Source organism: Scyliorhinus canicula, chromosome 15 (assembly GCF_902713615.1).
Source record: "Scyliorhinus canicula chromosome 15, sScyCan1.1, whole genome shotgun sequence".
Taxonomy (NCBI): domain Eukaryota; kingdom Metazoa; phylum Chordata; class Chondrichthyes; order Carcharhiniformes; family Scyliorhinidae; genus Scyliorhinus; species Scyliorhinus canicula.
The window spans coordinates 48,799,294-48,819,211 of NC_052160.1; the positions used below are offsets into that span (position 1 = coordinate 48,799,294).

A 19,918-nucleotide genomic window follows, 5' to 3' on the forward strand; every position below is an offset into this window, starting at 1 on the left:
GCCAATTGAAAGGCCTTAATATCTTAGACTGTTCTGACAGTGGGTCCACAATTTTGATGAGAGGTCCACACTTAAATGGGGACAACCTTTTCCAGATGCGGGTGGACTGCAGATATTTTGTGATTTTATTTCTGATTTTCCAGCATTAGCAAATTTTTTTTTCCATTTTAACATTTTTGGATAATTGTGTTTGTTGTTGACAGGTTGAGATATTTGTACAAAAAGGCAAGTGTATAATCTGCCAGGATGAACCGGCCAAAGGCTGTGGCAATCCGGCGCCCAAGCAGTGCCAAACCCAGTGGTGAGTGAAGTCTCTTTTAGAAATTATGTAGATTTATTTTCTTTTCCAAAATGTTATTGCTCAGTATGTTAGGCATGTTAGAGAGCTGTCTGGAAGCCATGAATAGCAACTGCACCAGAATTCCCTTGTCCTCACTACTTGCTCCCATATGGATTCCTTAAAATCGAACCTGGGATTCTGAGTGGAACAGTTTTCAAACTGTGCCGTGAACTATGGCGAGAGACAGGGCAGCTTTAATGCTGTGGATCTGTAAGAACCTGGAATCAGACTGTCTAAATGTATCTCATTTCGAACTAGGTTGGCCACTCAGTCCCAGGAATAGGCCACTCAGCCCATTGAGCCAGACCGCCATTCAGTTAGATCATGTCTAATCTTAATTCCATCTATCTTCCTTGGTTCCATAATCCTTAATACCGTTGCCAAACACAAATTGATCAATTTCAGTTTTGAGAAAGTCTGCAGCCCATGTTCTGGGATGGTTAAAAGGACAGTGTGACAGGAAAACTCATCTAGTCCTTTAGTGAAACACTTGATACGTTAGCTGCTGGACATGTATGTGATCTCTATTATTATTTTCGGTGTTAAATTCTAAATTTGAAGAAACAAAGCTTACTTCTATTGAATTCTATTGATTTATATTTGGGAGGATAGCTCTTTCCATACATATCTTCATCTCATTCGTTTTTCTTGCATTTCTTGGTTTTATTTCCTTCAGGTCACCCACCCCCTGGGGATTTTATAGCGCTGGGTTCAAAGAGCCAGGCGTCTGATGCCAAGGCATCAGGAGCACTGCTGAAGCCAGCACAGACAGGACTGCAGTCCGATAGGAAACGAGAGGGATCATCGACCATGGCCCCGACCTCTGGCCTCTCAAAACGCCCAAAGATCTCCTCGACTCCGCCGCTGAGTGCACTTGGACGTCTAGCAGAGGCTGCAGTCGCAGAGAAACGGGCCATATCGCCTTCGATTAAAGAGCCATCTGTCATACCAATTGAAGGTAAGTGTTGCAGGCAGCAGGGCATTGCGTACTTGCCTTCATGACCTGATATGTGGGGTTAAGTACAGACCATTCTCCACTTTTTTTGCTTCTGATGTTTTTTTCTTTTAAAAATTCTTTTTTTTCCAATTAAGGGGCAATTGAGCATGGCCAATCCACCTATCCTGCACATCTTTAGGTTGTGGGGGTGAGACCATGCAGACACTGAGAGAATGTGAAAATTCACACGGCCAGTGCCTGGGGCCGGGATTGAACCCGGGTCCTTGTCGCCATGAGGTAGCAGTGCTAAGCACTGCGCCACCGTGCCGCCCGAAAAAGTGTATGTAAAACCGACCTCGGGTTGAAAATACAAGATCAGGCTGAATAGAAAATGTTTAGAGGGGAAGTAGGAAAGGAAATAAGAGGTACAAAGGGAATATGAGAAGAGACTGACAGCTAATAAAAATGAGTCCAAAAGTCTTCTGGGGACATATAAATAGTAAAAAGGTAGTAAGAGGAGGGGTGGTGCTGACTAGGGTCCAGAAAAGCATCTTTGCCCGGAAGCAGAGGGACTAAAAAGGGTTAGCACTGTTGCTTCACAGAGCCAGGGACCCGGGTTCGTATCCAGAATTGGGTCACTGTCTGTGCAAAGTCTGCACTTTCTCCCCGTGTCTGCATGGGTTTCCTCCGGGTGCTCCGGTTTCCTCCCACAAGTTCCGAAAGACATGCTGTTAGGTGAATTGGGCGTTCTGAATTCTCCCTGTGTACCCGACCAGGCGCCGGAATGTGGCGACGAGGGGCTTTTCACAGTAACTTCATTGCAGTATTAATGTAAGCCTACTTGTGACAATAAAGATTATTAATAAATTAGTACTTTGCGTCTATCTTTACCAAAGAAGATGCTATCAAAGTCTTAATGAAAGTGATGGTGGTTAAGAAACCAGATAAATTTAAAATTGATAAAAGCGGAGGTACAAAAAGATTGACTACACTTGAAGTTGATTTGCCACCTGGAACAAATAAGATATATCCAAGGATGCTGAAGCAAGTAACGGTGGAATTGTGCAGGTACTGGCCACTCATGGTTGTTGGACATGAGGACTGGGGAATTGCAAATATTACACACTTGTTCAAAGACACCTGTAAGGATAAGCCTAGCAACTACAGGCCAGTCAGTTTAACCATGGTGGTGGGAATGATTTTCAAAACGATAATCCAAGGCAAAATTAATAGTCTTGGATAAGTGTGGACTAATTACAGAAAGCCAATAGAGGATACAAAGTTGACCAGGCAGCAGTGCTAACCACTGCACCACCGTGCTGCCCTTTAAAGCAAGGAAGTCATGATTTTTTATATAACATTGGTTTGGCCTAAATTGCGGCATTGTGTCCAATTTTGGGTATTGTATTTTTGAGACAATTATGAAGGTTTCGGAGATGGTGCAGAAAAGATTTGTGAGAATGAATTCCCTCATCACTGGAACCAGTTACTTGGAGAAGCTGTAATTGTTCTGAGAAAAAAAAATTGGAGAGGAGATTTGAGGGTGGTGTTCATAGGCCTGAGGGCTTTAAACAGAGTAGATGGAGAGAGAAACTGTTTCCATTGGCAGAAGGGTCAAGAATCAGAGAACACAGATTTAAAGCGATTGTCTAAAATTCCAAAGGTAACATAAGGGAGAACAATTTTACACAGCAAATGGTTAGCACCTGGAATTCACTGCCTGAAAAGGTATGGTAGGCAATTTTAATTGTGACTTTCAAAAGGGAATTGGAAAAGCACCTGAGGAGAAAATTAGATTGTAGTGCTTTGGGGCAACGCTGGGATGGAACTGTAACTAAATGCTCTTGTTAAGAACAAGCATGAACACAACTGATCAAATGGTCTCCCTCTGAGTTGGACATGTTCTGTAATTCTATGAATGCTCTTTTGAATCTTGATGATCTCCCAAGCCATGGATTTTAGTCTTTAGCAAGGCTGCTCTATTTTTAAAGAAGAAACATAATTTACATTGCAATGGGAAGTGTTTGTGATTACAGTGTAGTGATCCATTCAGGTGATGAATATGTCTGCAGTGGCATTGAAGTGATTTACTGTCTAAATTTAAGACGTGTTAAATGCCATTTATCCATTCAGTTTTAGAATTTATAAGGTGATTACTGTTGTGGGACAAGTTTTATTTTTTCCCTATACAGTATATACATTATTTTGGATACCCATGATATACGACAACATTTGCAGAAAAGGATTAAAGATTATGATATTCATCAACGAATTTGAATAATAATTCATGATTCAGCACTAGGCAATAACACTGATGCTCCATTGGTTTGTAAAGGCAATTGATCTAAGAAGCTTTTCTGAATCATAGTATTTATATAGTGCTTTTCATTACCTATGGACATCTTAAAACACTTTACAGTCAATGAAAGTGTGGTCACTTTTGTAATGCAAGAATTTGAAAACCATGATGCCGATGATGAAATACTTGAACATTCACTCTTACATTAACTTTTGATTGCTTTTTAAAGAATGGACTCTTCTGATGGATCACTGGAGTTATTATCTACAGTAATTGAATCCTGTAAACCAGAAAGGTCACTGGTTTCATCCATTTTTGTGTGCTAGACTTGGGCCCAGAATTTTTCGGTCCCCCCCACAATGTGCTTTCCAGCGGCAGAGGAGGCTCTCATTGGCCACTAGCGGTACCTTCCGGTCCTGCCGAAGTCGATGGCGTTTATATGGCTCGCTCACCCCGCCACGGGGGGGAGCCTTTGGTGGGACCGGACAATCCCGCTGGAGAGACAAACTGGAAGATCAATTGCCTTTACAGATCAATGGAGCATCTGACCGTGTTACTGCCTCGTGCTCAATCATGAATTATTATTCAAATTTGTCGATTAATGTCATAATATTTAATCCTTTACTGTGAATGCTGCCGTATATCATGGGCACCCAATATAATGTACCTTGGTTTGCACTCTGCAGTGCTGTTCCATGACCTGAACTGAACATACAAGAATTCAATGCTTCCTGGCTGCATGGCTCAGTTATTGTTTTGGCTGTCTGAGCTTGAGCCATAAATCTTTGTAAATGTAGAATGAGAGGCACTCATCTCTCGCCACAGGATGCAATTCTAGATTTATCGCAGGCTGTTTGGTTTAGAAAAGTGAGTGATTTTGAGTTACCTTTGCTACAGTTCCCCCAGCAACGCTGCTAGATGAAATAGAGGCTGCAGAAATGGATGGAAATGATGACTGCATCGAAGGGTTGTTGTGTGGAGCAGTTAAACAGATGAAGCTGAACCGAGTGAAGCCAGACACCACTCTGTTTCTCAGCCTGATGTACTTGGCCAAAATCAAACCCAACATCTTTGCAACAGAGGGTGTCATCGAGGTAAGCATTGTTGGGTATGGATTATGTTAGAGTAGAGAAAAGAACTGCTGAGGAAAATGAGAACAACTCCATCTAATCTGCCTTCAACCATCCTGCCCATTGAATGATACAATGATCGAGTTCTTGAAAACCCCAGTGCTGGAGCACTTTGGGAATCATAACCCCAAAGTCACCAGTTCCTCCCTCGCCCCAAAGTCACCTGTTCCTCCCAAGCGTGCAACACCCTCCACACATCGCGCTTCAAATTCCTAATATACTGTATTCCAAAAATATTGTTTACTAAATTAAATCAATCTAATTTTCATTTGAATCCATCAATACCGAATGTTCCCAAGGGAACATGTTGCTTACACTGACTACTCGCTTGCTGATATATTGTTCCCGAAGATTCGTTTTGAATTTACTCTTTGGATGTGGAAGCCATGTCCCCTGGTTCTACTGTTCTAGTTAAGGTGAAATAATTGATCATAACTGAAATGATTTAGTCCCTTTTTATGAAAAGGAGCGGTTCAGTTTACTGCACATAATGCAGATGAAGAATCAAATCTGGTGCCGTCTTGATCTATATGACACATACTGGGCACGATTCTCCGCTCCCCACGCCGGGTGGGAGAATCGCGGGAGGGCCGGGCGAATCACGCCGCCCTGGCACTCCCCCGCGATTCTCCCACCCCCGACCCCAAAATGGTGTGTCGCGTTTTGCAACACGCCGCTCGGAGAATCGCCGTTTTACCTGGCGACTGGCGATTCTCCGGCCCGGATGGGCCGAGCGGCCTGACGACCCCGACCGGTTCACGCTGGCGGCAACCACACCTGGTCGCTGCCAGCGTGAACATCGCGCGACAGGTAAGTGTGGGGCCTGTGGGGGGCGGAGAGAGGATTGAGCACCACGGGCGTGCTCGTGAGGTGACTGGCCCGCGATCGGTGCCCACCAATCGGCAGGCCGGCGTCTCTAAGAGACGCACTCTTTCCCCTCCGCCGCCCCGCAAGATCAAACCGTCACATCTTGCGGAGCAGCGGAGGAGAAGACGGCAACCGCGCATGCGCGGGTTGGAACCGGCAAACCTGCGCATGCGCGGCTGACGTCACTTAGGCACCGCCGGCCGCGTCATTCTCGGCGCGCCGCTTTGATGCAAGCGTCAAGGCCCGGCGGCCAAGAGTCGCGCAACGCCGCTCCTAGCCCCCCCGGGGGGGGGGGAATAGGGGGCGAGGAGTGGCCTCTGACGCCGGAGTGAAACACTCCGGCGTCGACCGTTGTGGAGAATCGCGCCCACTGTGTCCTGCATTTATCCACAGAGTCATTGTAGACTGTTTTTAATACTAGTGTGGATGCTTTTTAGAGAAAATAGTTAATTTCATGAGGGGACAAGGAATGGAAAGGCTATCTGGCAGCTAGGTATAATGAAGTAAGAGGGGCAGGATGCTCTTGAACATGAGCAACTATATAGATCAGTTAGACTGTTCCCTCTAGATTCTGTGGCACTTTTTTAGATACTCAAGCTCTTTCCAGGAAAGAAATGGGAACAAAATTTTAAGGAAAATGAGCATTGCCCAATTCTTATTGACATCTTTTTAATATCCCTGTTTCCACTAGGCGTTGTGCAGTCTGCTTCGACGTGATGCCTCCATTAATTTCAAAGCCAAGGGGAATAGCTTGGTGTCTGTACTCACTTGTAATCTCCTCATGGCAGCCTACGAAGAAGATGAAAATTGGCCTGAAATCTTTGTCAAGGTACAACTAAGAGTAAATTTTATATTGGCGGTGGCATTAGATTATCTCCTGAATACACTGCTGTGTCACAATAGTGCTGGAGTTGGTGCAAAATTTTATCCAGCCCATTGCAACAGGAACTCTGTCAGGTGTTCAGTGGCTGATCAAGGGACCCAGCAATGGGGAGGTGAGGGGAGAGCACTAGAAGCCATCCCTTGCCTCTGGCAGCTTCACCCCCCCCCCCCCCCCCCCCCCCCCCCCCCCCCGAGCTTGGTCTTGCTTCGAGGGCGGCACAGTGGTTAGCACTGCTGCATCAGGAGTGAGGGCCCGGTTTCGATCCTGACCCCGGGTCACTGTCCGTGTGGAGTTTGAACATTCTCCCTGTGTCTGCGTGGGTCTCACCCCCACAACCGAAGGTGAGGTGGATTGGCCGCGTTAAATTGCCCCTTACAAAAAAAAGACACGCTATCCTACTTCCTTTTCAGCTGTGGTTTTGCTGAAATGGCTTGTTTCAACGATCCAAGAGAGAGCAGGGGTGTCTACTATGTCTTTTCTGCCTTGTGCGTCTCACATACACCCAGCACTACGCCACACTCATAAATTTTGCAGTTATCCTTTTATGCCAGATTCTTATGTATTCCTGGGTGGAGAAAAAACACAAAACAGATCTGGGGCATAGTTTACAGGATATACAGCCTGCTGTGATGATAATCAGCTTCCATTATCTCCACAGGAGGTGATTGTTCACTTTTTGTATGGCTTCTTCCTTTGAAATGCCTATCTTCTGCTTTGTATCACCCACACAGGAATCTCGTAGATACAGTAGTCCCCCTTTATAACGTGGGTGTTGGGGTCCAAGACAGCCACCCGCGTTGCATCCGAGCCGCGGATATCCACGATGGGGGTTTTAAATTTATTTAAAAATCTATGCTAGCGCTTCCCCTTGTGAGTCTACGGGGGGCGGGGGGAGAGGTCAGACCCCCGTAGACTCACAGTGGGAAGCGCTAGCATAGCTTTTTAAATAAATTTAAAACCCCCATCGTGGATCTAATTAAAACAGTGTCAATTTCAGCGGCCGGAGAGGGAAGCTGCTCTCTCACTGAAACAATCAGCCGGCCGCTGAAATTGACACTGCCGGCTGCTCTCTCCCTCCAATCAGTACCCCAGCAGCCACGGCCTGAACCCCAGCAGCCACAGCCTGAACCCCAGCAGCCACAGCCTGAACCCCAGCAGCCACAGCCTGTACCCCAGCAGCCACAGTACCCCAGCAGCCACAGCCTGAAGCCCAGCAGCCACAGCCTGAAGCCCAGCAGCCACAGCCTGTACCCCAGCAGCCACAGTACCCCAGCAGCCACAGCCTGAAGCCCAGCAGCCACAGCCTGTACCACAGGAGCCACAGCCTGTACCCCAGCAGCCACAGCCTGAACCCCAGCTACAGAGGGGAGGGGCGATGTGAGACCATGCTGGTCTTGCAGAGGCCCGTATGACCTCCTCCTGTGTTCTCTGCTCTCTCCCTCCAATCAGCCGGCAGTGTCAATTTCAGCGGCCGGCTCACTTTGATCTGGAGAGGGAAGCTGCTCTCTCACTGAAACAATCAGCGGCCGCTGAAATTGACACTGCCGGCTGCTCTCTCCCTCCAATCAGAAACATTAAAACTTAAAAGTTGGATTGGAGGGAGAGAGCAGCCGGCAGTGTCAATTTCAGCGGCCGGCTGATTGTTTCAGTGAGAGCAGCTTCCCTCTCCGGATCAAAGTGAGCCGGCCGCTGAAATTGACACAACTGACAGTTGGGGTCCATAAGCCCCCCCGCGGTATATCGCGAACCGCGGTATTGCGGAGCGCGGTATAACGGGGGACTACTGTAGTAACTGAATTTTACATTGTCAGAATTTACATCATCCATGGTCTTTAGCTTGTATTTTTGCTTTTAAAAACACGTCTTATTTAATTTTTAATTTTCTTTTTAAAATTTAAAATACAGAATTTTTTTTTCAGTTTAAGCGGCAATTTTTTTCCGTGTGGCCAATCCACCTATCCTGCACATCTTTTGAGTTGTGGGGGTGAGACCCATGCATACACAGGGAGAATGTGCAAACTACACACTGACAATGACCAAGAGCTGGATCGAATCCGGGTCCTCAGTGGTGTGAGGCAGCAGTGCTAGCCACTGCGCCACCGTGCCGCCCTTCACGTCATGTTTAAAAGTTGAACATGTCCGTACATGATTCGTAAGTTATATGTACGGTGCAGTTCAGCAGCCTCCTCGTGCCTGGCTTGGTGTCAGGACGAGGTTCGCGGTGCTCAAAACGTCTCGCAAGTTTCAAAGGAATCGCATGAGGCGTCGCAATCTGGATCGTGATCTCACAGGGTGAGATCCGGGCGCATATTTAAATGATTCATTAGTCTCATTTGAATATGTGTTTGGCTGATTCACTGGGGCACAGGATTCACCGGCCTTCACACCAAGGCCTCAACTGGGTGCTATTTGGTAATGGTTCACAAAGTCATGAATCAGCCGCGATGGCACCTTGGAGTGGTGGGGGGGGGGGGGGGGGGGGGGGGGGGGGGTGTTGTCGCTGGGGAGATGAGGCCCCCGGGTGGTAGGGTACAGGGCAGGGTGGCACCCTCGCACCTGGGAACAGTGGCACTGTCAAGGAACCAGGCTGGAGGTGCTGAGGTGAAAGGTTGCCCATGCAGAGGCCGTCCCAGGGGGCCTTGTCCATATGAGGGGGGGGTTTGAGGACTCCAGAAGAGGTAAATTGGTTTTGGGGGGGGGGGGGGGGGGCGGCGCGCGCGGAGGGATGAGAGAGAAGAGGTCCTGAGGCTGCGGTGGCACTGAGGGGAGTCGAAAGGCAGCCCCGATCTTTAAAAATGGCGCCCCAGTCCTTGGGTTGTCTTCCTGCTGCAGGAAATTACTTAATGGGTGGTCTTGATGGGGAGTTCCTCAGTGAGGCAAAAAAAAGGCAAAGTGCCATTGAATAGCGGGGTCTTTCTTGGCACTGCAGGCCACTGAATCACACCTGTATTCTTTTGCTTGACTACTCTGTGGGAAAGCTCTTCCAATTTTAGCAAAAGTTCCCAGATTTTCATGGGGAGGACTTCAGGGTTGACTGGAGAGGGTGTGTCTTTGCCATGTTGGGTGCCTAGGTTGATGTCAGGTAGTCTGCCCCGTTTTATTCTTACCATAGTTTTGCATCGTTATTCTTCGCATGGTTTTGCAACTAGAATGTTTTAGAGGGCAGTGAAGAGTCAGCTAGCATTACTATGACCAAACCGCATGAGGATTGCAATTTTCTTTCCACATTAGTGAACCAAGTGGAATTTTATGACAATCCAGTTGTTTCAAGATTACCATTACTGAGACTAACTTGTTATTCCAGAATTATTTAATTAACTGTATTTAAATTCCCCAGCTTCTGGGATTTGAGCATGTGTCTCCGGATCATTAATTCAGCTCTCTGGATTACTAGCCCAATAATATAATCACTGTGCTACGGTGCCCAGCTCTTTACTGCAATTGTTTCTTTTCTCTCATTGACTACGTTTTTGGAAGCAACAGGTTAGTATTTGCCATCTCCCTTTTGTTGTTGCAGGTTTACATTGAGGATTCACTTGGAGAACGTATCTGGGTGGACAGTCCCCAGTGTAAAACGCTTGTTGAGAACATTCAAACTGCTTTTGGCACAAAGATGCCCCCAAAAAGCATGCTGCTTCAGGCAGACGGCGGCAAGATTGGCAGCGACCTTAGTGCAGGTGAGAACTGCAGTGGCAGGGACAAGATTGTAAATGCCATGGAGTAGAAAATAATCAAACAAAAATAGGAAAAATGTAGCAGATCCATCAAAATTTGACAGTTCTATGTGCACATCTAGCTTCCCCTGAAATATATTTGTTCTTCATCTCAGATATTTAATAACATGTACCGTATGCTAACTACTATCTGTGTAGAGAATGTTCTCCTGAATTGTTGATTGGATTTATTATTTATTATCTCTTTAAGTTATGCAGTACATTGTGACAGCCACTCGTCTTACACTATCCTGCAGGGGCTGTTTAGCTCACTGGGCTAAATCGCTGGCTTTGAAAGCAGACCAAGGCAAGCCAGCAGCACGGTTCGAGTCCCGTAACAGTTTCCCCGAACAGGCGCCGGAATGTGGCGACTAGGGGTTTTCCACAGTAACTTCATTCGAAGCCTACTCGTGACAATAAGTGATTTTCATTTCATTTTTTCATTTCAGGTGGGAGTCCACACCCTTCTACCACAGATGATGATGATAATCAGACTGAGCTGCTTATTGCAGAAGAGAAACTGAGTCCAGACGTAGAGTCAGGCCAGGTGATGCCCAGGTAATTTGTGTTATTCTTTGGTGGGCATAGAAAGGTACAGGCAGCTTCTGAAATACATTGGGCTGGATTCTCCATTCCTGAGGATAAGTGCCGGCGCGAATGGATATTCCGCGGGGGTTTTACGACAGGAAAATCATTGCAAACCCCTCACAGATTCTGGTACCGGTGAAGGGCTAGCACCGGCGCCTCGAGAAACACCCGCGGATTGCACCGAAAACGGCTAGTGAATCGCCGGTTGTGCCGTAAAACATGGCGCTAGCCATGCTCGAACCATAACCCACCAACAGCAATCCCACCCCCACCAGTCCCCCCAGCCCTAGCACAAGGCCCCCAGCCAGCGGCATGGACCCCGGACAAGTGTGGCGGCGCTGGACACTGTACGCTGGGTTCGGGACTGCTGGGACCACATGTGGTCCATGCCGTTGAGAACTCGGCCTAGTGGGGGCGGAACATCGCGGTGGGCTGGCCGATGATGCGCCAACGGCGCGCGTCCCGATGATGCCGGTTTGGAGGGGGGAGCATGGCGGGCCGGCTTCAAATTGGCGCCTGCCCTGATTCCAGCATCGGACTTCATTCTCTGCCGAATCGCCGATCATGATTTCAGCATCAGGGTACGGAGAATCCAGCCCATTGTAGTTTGGCATCAAAGGATTGATATGAATTGCTGAAACCCAGTGTTGCGTCCAGTGACAAAAATATATTTTATGCAGCAGATCCTGTTATTCCCTAGCCTGCGGGGCACATTTAACTGATGAAATGAGTCGATAAAGGTTATTTTGCTCTCTGCACTACCCAGAAAAAGAAGAGTCCCAGATTGGGACCCAGGCTGCTATATCAACATCTTGGATATGAAAATGTGAACCAAGTACAGGAGTTGAGAAATGAAAGTGGCTTGACTTTAATGGGCTGTCTGCAATTTTCAGTTTTCCAAGGTCTGGTGGATGCTTTGTGCGCCTGGATTTAGAGAATTAATTATTCAGCTGCGTGTGTATTTTTTTAATACTGTACAGTCAAAATGCATTTTCATAATCATTACAGATTAGATTCTGGGTTTTATTTCATTGGACCCTTGAGATTTTTTTACAGTTGCTATGGGGAATCACGCTCTGATTCTGCCGGCTTCTAATTAGTTGCTACTGCTTCATGGCGATGGAATTATTCAAATACCTGGCGTTTTTAACTGGCATTTTGGGAGATTGTGTTCTGTTATTCCGTTCTATTTCTTCTGATAACTGCAAGCCTGGAAGCCTCAGCAGTCCTTTTTGCAGTAAAAGCTTTTACAAAGCATAGAGCGAGTGAGTTAGAACTTGGCAGTCGCTCGTGCGAAGCAGGGTCCCATACAGTTGGCTCTCTTAAAGTTGCAGCAACCTCTCCACCCCTGGCTCTCTCTCTCTCTTCCTCTCTCTCTTCCTCCAGTGAAACCAAATTTAATTCTGTACTGGGTTCCTTTTTGTTTTGTCTGATTCTTTCTCTATAGATATGAAGATCTGGCCGAGAGTGTAGAAGATTATATTATAGACATGCTTCGCGATCAGCTCAATCGCCGCCAGCCCATGGATAACGTCTCACGGAACTTGCTGCGATTACTCACCACTACCTGTGGCTATAAAGAAGTCCGTCTGATGACTGTTCAACGGCTGGAGATGTGGCTGCAAAACCCAAAGGTGGGTCGGTTATTGAGTGAAACAAATCAATGCCAAGATTTACAGTTTCATGAGGAAAATAGAATAAAAGAACTTTGTTTTATTCAACATGACATCTGAGAACGGGAATGGAAGTTATAGTTCTAAAAAGCCTCTCCCGCTTTGGACCTCAGTTTCCCTTCAGTGAGAACCTTTGGCAATGTTTGACCAAACTTCAAACCATACTTTATGGAGCAACAAACAACCCCTTTACGATTGTTAAATACTTTCTTTTCCTCATTTAATTTCTCTCTCCTCACCCTTAATGATGTAGTCAATAAGGTGCAGAGAGCAATGTCTTCTTGACCCCATGGTAGTTATATGCTGTGGTGCCACCTGTGTACTAGGAATTGAATCAAGAGTGCTCTGGAATTTCAAATGGAAATCCTTTCAATTAGCAGATAATTTAACCCTGTTATAACATGTATATATGCTACAAGAGATATTAAAGTTTCTTAAGAGTGACTCTGAAGCAAAAGCACAGTGGTCAGTACCGTTGCTTCGCAGCACTAGGGTCCCAGGTTTGATTCCCGCTTGGGTCACTGTCTGTGCAGAGTCCTCACGTTCTCCCCGTGTCTGCATGGGTTTTCTCCCGGTGCTCTGGTTTCCTCCCACAGGTCCCGAAAGATGTGCTGTTAGGTAATTTGGACATTCTGAATTCTCCCTGTGTACCCGAACATGAACCAAAATGTGGCGACTAGGGTCTTTTCACAGTAACTTAATTTCTTTTCTTTTTTTAAATAATTTTTATTGAAAAATTTTGAATTTATACAACAACAACGAACCATAATAAAATACCAAAAATAACAATAATATTAGCAATCATAAACATTTGCCCCACCTCCATGAACAAAACAGCATATTAACAACAACGCAAATTAACACAGTATTAAGTTACATAATAGAAACTACAATAAGGAACACCCCCCACCCACCCCGGGTTGTTGCTGCTATTGACCAAGATACCTATCTTTGAGCCAGGAAGTCCAGAAAAGGCTGCCATCGTTTATAGAACCTTTGTACTGATCCTGTCAGGGCAAATTTGACCCTTTCCAATTTTATAAATCCCGCCATGTCGCTGATCCAGGTCTCTACACTTGGGGGGCCTCGCATCTTTCCACTGCATCAAGATCTTCCGCCGGGCTACGAGGGACGCAAAGGCCAGGACACCGGCTTCTTTCGCCTCCTGCACTCCCGGCTCTACCGCCACTCCAAAAATCGCGAGTCCCCGCCACCCCCTTCCAGAATTCTTCCAGTGCTGGGCATGCCCAAAACATATGGGCGTGGTTCGCTGGACTCCCCGAACATCTGTCCTCACCCCCAAAGAACCTACTCATCCTAGTCCCGGACATGCGGGCCCGGTGCAGCACCTTAAATTGGATGAGACTAAGCCTCGCACATGAGGAGGAAGAGTTGACTCTCTCCAAGGCATCCGCCCAAGTCCCGTCCTTTATCTGCTCCCCGAGTTCCTCCTCCCATTTATCCTTCAGCTCCTCCACTGACGACTCCTCCACCTCCTGCATTACCTTATAGATGTCAGACACCTTCCCCTCTCCGACCCACACCCCCGAAAGCACTCTGTCCATTGTCCCCCGCGAGGGCAGCAAAGGGAATCCCTCTACCTGTCGCCTAGCATACGCCTTTACCTGCAAGTATCTGAACATGTGCCCTTGGGGAAGCCCAAATTTATCTTCTAGTTCCCCCAGGCCCGCAAACCTCCCGCCAATAAACAGGTCCCTCAATTTACTGATGCCCACCCTTTGCCACCCCCTAAATCCCCCATCCCTGTTCCCTGGAATGAACCGATGATTGCCACCCAGTGGAGCCTCCATCGAGCCCCCTGTTCCCCCCCCTATGCCGTCTATACTGTCCCCAGATTCTTAGGGCCGCCGCCACCACCGGGCTCGTGGTAAACCTCTTAGGGGAGAGCGGCAATGGCGCTGTTACCATGGCACCCGGGCTCGTACCTCTACATGACGCCATCTCCATTCTTTTCCACGTCGCCCCTCCCCCCTCCATCACCCATTTACGCACCATTGACACATTGGCCGCCCAATAGTACCCCAAAAGGTTGGGCAGCGCCAGCCCGCCTCTATCCCTCCCTCGCTCCAGGAACACCCTCTTCACTCTCGGAGTCCCATGTGCCCACACAAAGCTCAAGATACTGCTAGTCACTCTCCTAAAGAAGGACCTGGGGATAAAGATGGGCAGGCACTGAAAGAGGAACAAGAACCTCGGAAGCACCGTCATTTTGACGGACTGCACCCTCCCCGCCAACGACAATGGCAGCATGTCCCACCTCTTCAACTCCTCCTCCATCTGATCTACAAGTCTGGTGAAATTATGTTTATGAAGAATCCCCCAGCCCCCGGCCACCTGCACCCCCAGGTACCTAAAGCTCTCCCCTGCCCGCCTAAGCGGGAACCTACCAATTCCTTCCTCCTGGTCTCCAGGGTGCACCACAAACACCTCACTCTTGCCTAAATTTAGTTTATAACCTGAAAAGGTCCCAAACTCAGCTAGCAGCTCCATCACCCCCGGCATCCCCTCCCACCGGGTCCGCCACATACAGTAACAGGTCATCGGCATACAACGACACCCTATGTTCCTCCCCACCTCGCACCAACCCTCTCCACCTCTCTGAATCCCTCAACGCCATTACCAGTGCGAACAACAAGGGGGACAAGGGGCAACACTGCCTGGTCCCTCGGTAAAGCCGGAAGTACTCCGACCTGCTCCCATTCGTGGCCACGCACGCCATCGGGGCCTCATATAGCAGCCTCACCCAGCTAATAAACCCTTCACCAAATCCAAACCTCTCCAACACCTCCCATAAGTACCCCCACTCCACTCTATCGAAGGCCTTCTCCGCATCCAGCGCCACCACTATCTCTGCCTCCCCCTCAATCGCCGGCATCGTGATGACATTCAACAATCTCCGCACATTCGTGTTCAGCTGCCTTCCCTTCACAAAACCTGTCTGGTCCTCGTGTACAACCCCTGGCACACAGTCCTCTATCCTGGTGGTCAGGATTTTTGCCAGCACCTTGGCATCTACGTTGAGGAGAGATATGGGCCTGTATGAACCACACTTCTGGGGGTCCTTGTCCCTCTTTAGAATTAACGAGATCAGCGCCCGCGACATCGTCGGGGGCAAAGTCCCCCCCCCCCCCTCCCACGCTTCATTAAGTGTCCGCACCAGCAAGGGGCCCACTAGGTCCACAAACTTTTTATAAAATTCCACCGGGAACCCATGCGGCCCCGGTGCCTTCCCTGACTGCATCTGCCCGATCCCCTTAACTAGCTCCTCCAGCTCAATCGGCGCACCCAACCCCTCCACCTGCTCCTGCACCTTCGGGAAAGAAAGTCTGTCGAGGAACCTCTCCATTCCCCTCCTCTCCCCCGTTGGCTCCGACCGGTACAGTTCCCCGTAAAAGTCCTTGAAGACCTCATTCACCTCTATCCCCTTCCGCACCACATTCCCACTCTTGTCTCTCACTCCAGCAATTTCCTTAGCCGCGTCCCGCTTGCGGAGCTGATGAGCCAGCATCCTACTCGCCTTTTCACCATGTTCGTACACTGCCCCTTGTGCCTTCCTCCACTGTGCCTCCGCCTTTCTAGTGGTCAGCAAATCAAATTTAGCCTGCAGGCTGCACCTCTCCCCCAACAGTCCCTCCTCTGGTGCCTCTGCGTACCCACTGTCTACCTCCTGCATCTTTCCCACCAGTCTAGCCCTCTCACTCCTCTCGCTCCTCTCCCTGTGTGCCCGGATGGATATCAGCTCCCCAAGAATCACTGCCTTCAGGGCTTCCCAGACCACCCCCACCTGAACCTCCCCCGTATCATTCACCTCGAGGTACCCCTCAATACTTGCCCGGACCCTCCTACACACCTCCTCCTCCGTCAACAACCCCACATCAAACCGCCACAATGGGCGCTGATCCCGCACCTCCCCCATCTCCAACTCTATCCAATGCAGAGCGTGGTCGGAGATTGCAATGGCCGAATACTCGGCCTCCTCCACTCTCGGAATCAGTCCCCTACTCACCACGAAGAAGTCTATCCGAGAGTAGACCCTATGTACGTGGGAGAAGAAAGAGTACTCCCGTGCCCTCGGCCTCACAAACCTCCATGGATCCACCCCACCCATCTGGTCCATAAACCCTCTCAGTACCTTGGCTGCCGCAGGCCTCCTACCCGTCCTAGAGCTGGACCGATCCAGTGAAGGATCCAACACTGTATTGAAGTCTTCTCCCCCCCCCCCCCCCCCCAATGATCAGACCTCCCGCCTCCAGATCCGGGACCCGTCCCAACATACGCCTCATAAAGCCCGCATCGTCCCAATTTGGGGCATACACACTAGCAAGTACCACCTTCTCTCCTTGTAGCCTGCCCCTAACCATAACATACCTACCCCCCTTATCCGCCACCACCTCCGATGCCTCAAACGACACATTTTTCCCCACCAGAATTGCCACTCCCCGGTTCTTCACATCCAACCCCGAGTGGAAAACCTGCCCCACCCATCCCTTCCTCAGACGGACCTGGTCCACCACCTTCAGGTGGGTCTCCTGAAGCATTGCCACATCTGCTTTTAGCCCCCTCAGATGAGCAAGTACCCTCGACCGCTTCACCGGCCCATTCAATCCTCTCGCATTCCAGGTGACCAACCGAATCAGAGGGCATCCCGCCCCCCTCCCCCGTCGACTAGCCATAGCCCGTCGACTGCCCGCCCCAGGCCAGCACCCCCTGCCCGACCCAGTCCCCACAGCGACAACACCTCACCTCTGCCCCCCAGCCCCCACCAGCTCCTTCCTGACCATACCAGCTCCTCCCTGAACAAAACTCAAACAATGCCCCACCGCAAAAAAAACATAACAGAACAACGCCCCCATAAATAACCATATCAAAATTGCAAAAGTACAGAAAAAGAGAACACAGCAACAGCAGAATCCAGCAATAAAGTATTACAACAGACCCCGCAACCCCCAACCCCTAGTTCAAGTCCAGTTTCTCCGTCCGCACGAAGGCCCACGCCTCCTCCGGGGAATCGAAATAATAATGCCGATCCGAATAAGTTACCCACAGGCGCGCAGGCTGCAACATTCCGAACTTTATCTTTTTCTTGTAAAGCACCTCTTTCGTCCGATTAAACCCGGACCGCCGCTTAGCCACCTCCGCACTTCAATCCTGGTAGATCCGTACTTCCCCATTCTCCCAATTGCTGCTCTTCACCTTCTTGGCCCAGCGCAGCACACACTCCCGATCACTGAACCTGTGGAACCTCACCAGCACGGCATGCGGGGGTTCATTCTCCTTGGGCCTCCTGGCCAGTACTCTGTGTGCTCCCTCCAGCTCCAAGGGCAGATGGAAAGACCCGGCCCCCACTAGCGAGTTCAGCATCGTGGCCACGTAGTTTGTCAGATCCGACCCCTCCGCGAGGCCCAAGATCCTCAGATTCTTCCCCCTCATGCGGTGATCAAGCTCCTCGAAGCGGTCTTGCCACTTCTTGTGGAGTGTCTCGTGCCCCTCCACCTTACTCACGAGGATCCCGGCCTCCTCCTCTCGTTCAGTGGCCTGCGTTTGCAACTCCTTGATGGCAGCGCCCTGGGTCGTCTGAATCTCCGACAGCCTTTTGTTCGTTTCCTGCAGAGAGCTCAGTACCTCAGCCTTGAAGTCTGCAAAACAGCGCAGGAGAGCAGCTTGTTGCTCCAGGACCCACTGCTTCCACTCCTCTGGAGCTCCGCCGGCCGCCATCTTGGATTCCTTCCCCCATTTTTTCTGGGGAACTGCTGCCGTTTTTTTCCCCCTTTCCACTCCGAGTTCAAGTCATGGACTGCGGGGAAAGTCGATCAGCACACCTTCTCCCACCGGGAGACGTCGAAAAATTTCTGTTTTGGGCTCTAAAAAGAGCCGAAAATTCCGTTTAAAATGGGAGCTCATAAAAATGTGCGGATTCCTACGTCATTGCCGCCACCGGAAGTCCACAGTAACTTAATTTCAGTGTTAATGTAAGCCTACTTGTGACAATAAAATTATTATTATTATTAAAATAGATATTCCTAAGTGGAAACAGTTGCGCAAGATAAAAAAGCATGGTGAAAAGCCATCTGTGAACATGTCCTACTAAAGGGCCAGTTACATTGCTGATGCTAAATTTAAAATGCCAGCTGAAGAAGTCCCTCTGGAACCTCAACCTCCCCAATCTATTGCCGCTCATATCGAGCAATAGATAGGTCTCAAAAGTCATCAAAGAACTCATTGCAAAGAAAGTGAGATGACCTTCAATGGTTCAATTTTAAAATAGTCATCCCTGTTTTCAAATCCCTTGCTGGCCTCGGCCCTCCCCATCTCTATATCTACGTGATCTGTACAAGCCTTCGAGATATCTGCACTCCTCCAGTTCTGATCTCTTGCAAATTCCTGATTTTAATTACGCCACCATCAGCAATCATGTCTTCAGCTGCCTTGGCCCTAAGTTCTGAAATTCTCTCCCTAAACACCTTTCCCACACCTTGCTCTTTTCCTGGCATTCCTTAAATCTACAAATTTGTCCAAGCTTTTAGTCACCTACCCTGATATCTCATGATGTGGCTTGGTATCAAATTTTGTCTGATAACTTTTCTATAAAGCGACTTAAGATGCTTTTCTACTTTAGAGGCAGTATTTAAATGCAGAGTGTTGTTCTGCTCCTCTATATCGGATAACAAATGACAATGAGGCATATATGAAATATTAACGCTTTCTTTGGGAAAAGAAAGACTGTGAAGGGAGCACTGACATTGTGTATGTGCAATGTTCTTGTCAATCTGTTATTTTTTCCCTCCACCGAAATTTAATTCAACGTTTTTCTGCCTTAGGCTGAGTAACAAATCTAAAGATTACTATCAGAGTTCATGAAGGGGAGATTCAAACCTTTTTGTGCTTTGCAAGCATATTCTAATATGAATGGGCACCTTCATCCTATGTGTTCATTCTCTGTCTGTCTTATAGCTGACCCGCCCAGCTCAGGACCTGCTGATGTCAGTATGCACCAACTGCTCTACACATGGGACAGAGGACATGGAGGTTATGTCGAATCTCATCAAAATTCGCCTGAAGCCTAAAGTGTTGCTGAACCATTACATGCTGTGCATTAAGTGAGTAATTGAACCACCAGCTGTCCTGTTAACTGTACCCAGGAGGGATTTGGAAGCCAGACAGACTTTTGAGGCCAAAGGGAAACAATCCTAGAAATTGAGAAAGAAACACAGAAAATGCTGGAAAAACTCAGCAGGTCTGGCAGCACCTGCGGAGAGTTATTGTTTTGAAATAACTGAAAGTGGAAAAGATGTTTTTCATCCAAAATTAGGGTCCCATAGATGTACAGTAGTCGCTAATAAATCCAATAAGGATTTCAGACGCAACTCCTTTACCCTAAGCGTGCTATGTATGCAGCATTTGCAATTACAACGTGTGGTTGAGTTGAATAGGGGAAGCTATAGAAGTACATGATGGAGGAAGGAATAG

The 19,918-nt window shown here is 48.4% G+C and overlaps 1 protein-coding gene across 3 annotated transcripts in view; it reads left to right on the forward strand.

Moving 5' to 3' along the window:
* Positions 1-19,918, forward strand: part of ints1 (integrator complex subunit 1) — a 129,515-nt gene that overhangs the window by 851 nt on the left and 108,746 nt on the right. For all 3 annotated transcript variants that reach the window (XM_038820962.1, XM_038820960.1, XM_038820961.1), the window contains exons 2-9: positions 204-301; positions 1,017-1,298; positions 4,474-4,670; positions 6,265-6,402; positions 9,974-10,133; positions 10,619-10,727; positions 12,205-12,391; positions 19,403-19,548. In XM_038820962.1, the coding sequence (XP_038676890.1) occupies positions 247-301; positions 1,017-1,298; positions 4,474-4,670; positions 6,265-6,402; positions 9,974-10,133; positions 10,619-10,727; positions 12,205-12,391; positions 19,403-19,548 (1,274 nt within the window). In that variant the 5' untranslated portion in view covers positions 204-246. The remainder of the gene's footprint in view (positions 1-203; positions 302-1,016; positions 1,299-4,473; positions 4,671-6,264; positions 6,403-9,973; positions 10,134-10,618; positions 10,728-12,204; positions 12,392-19,402; positions 19,549-19,918) is intronic.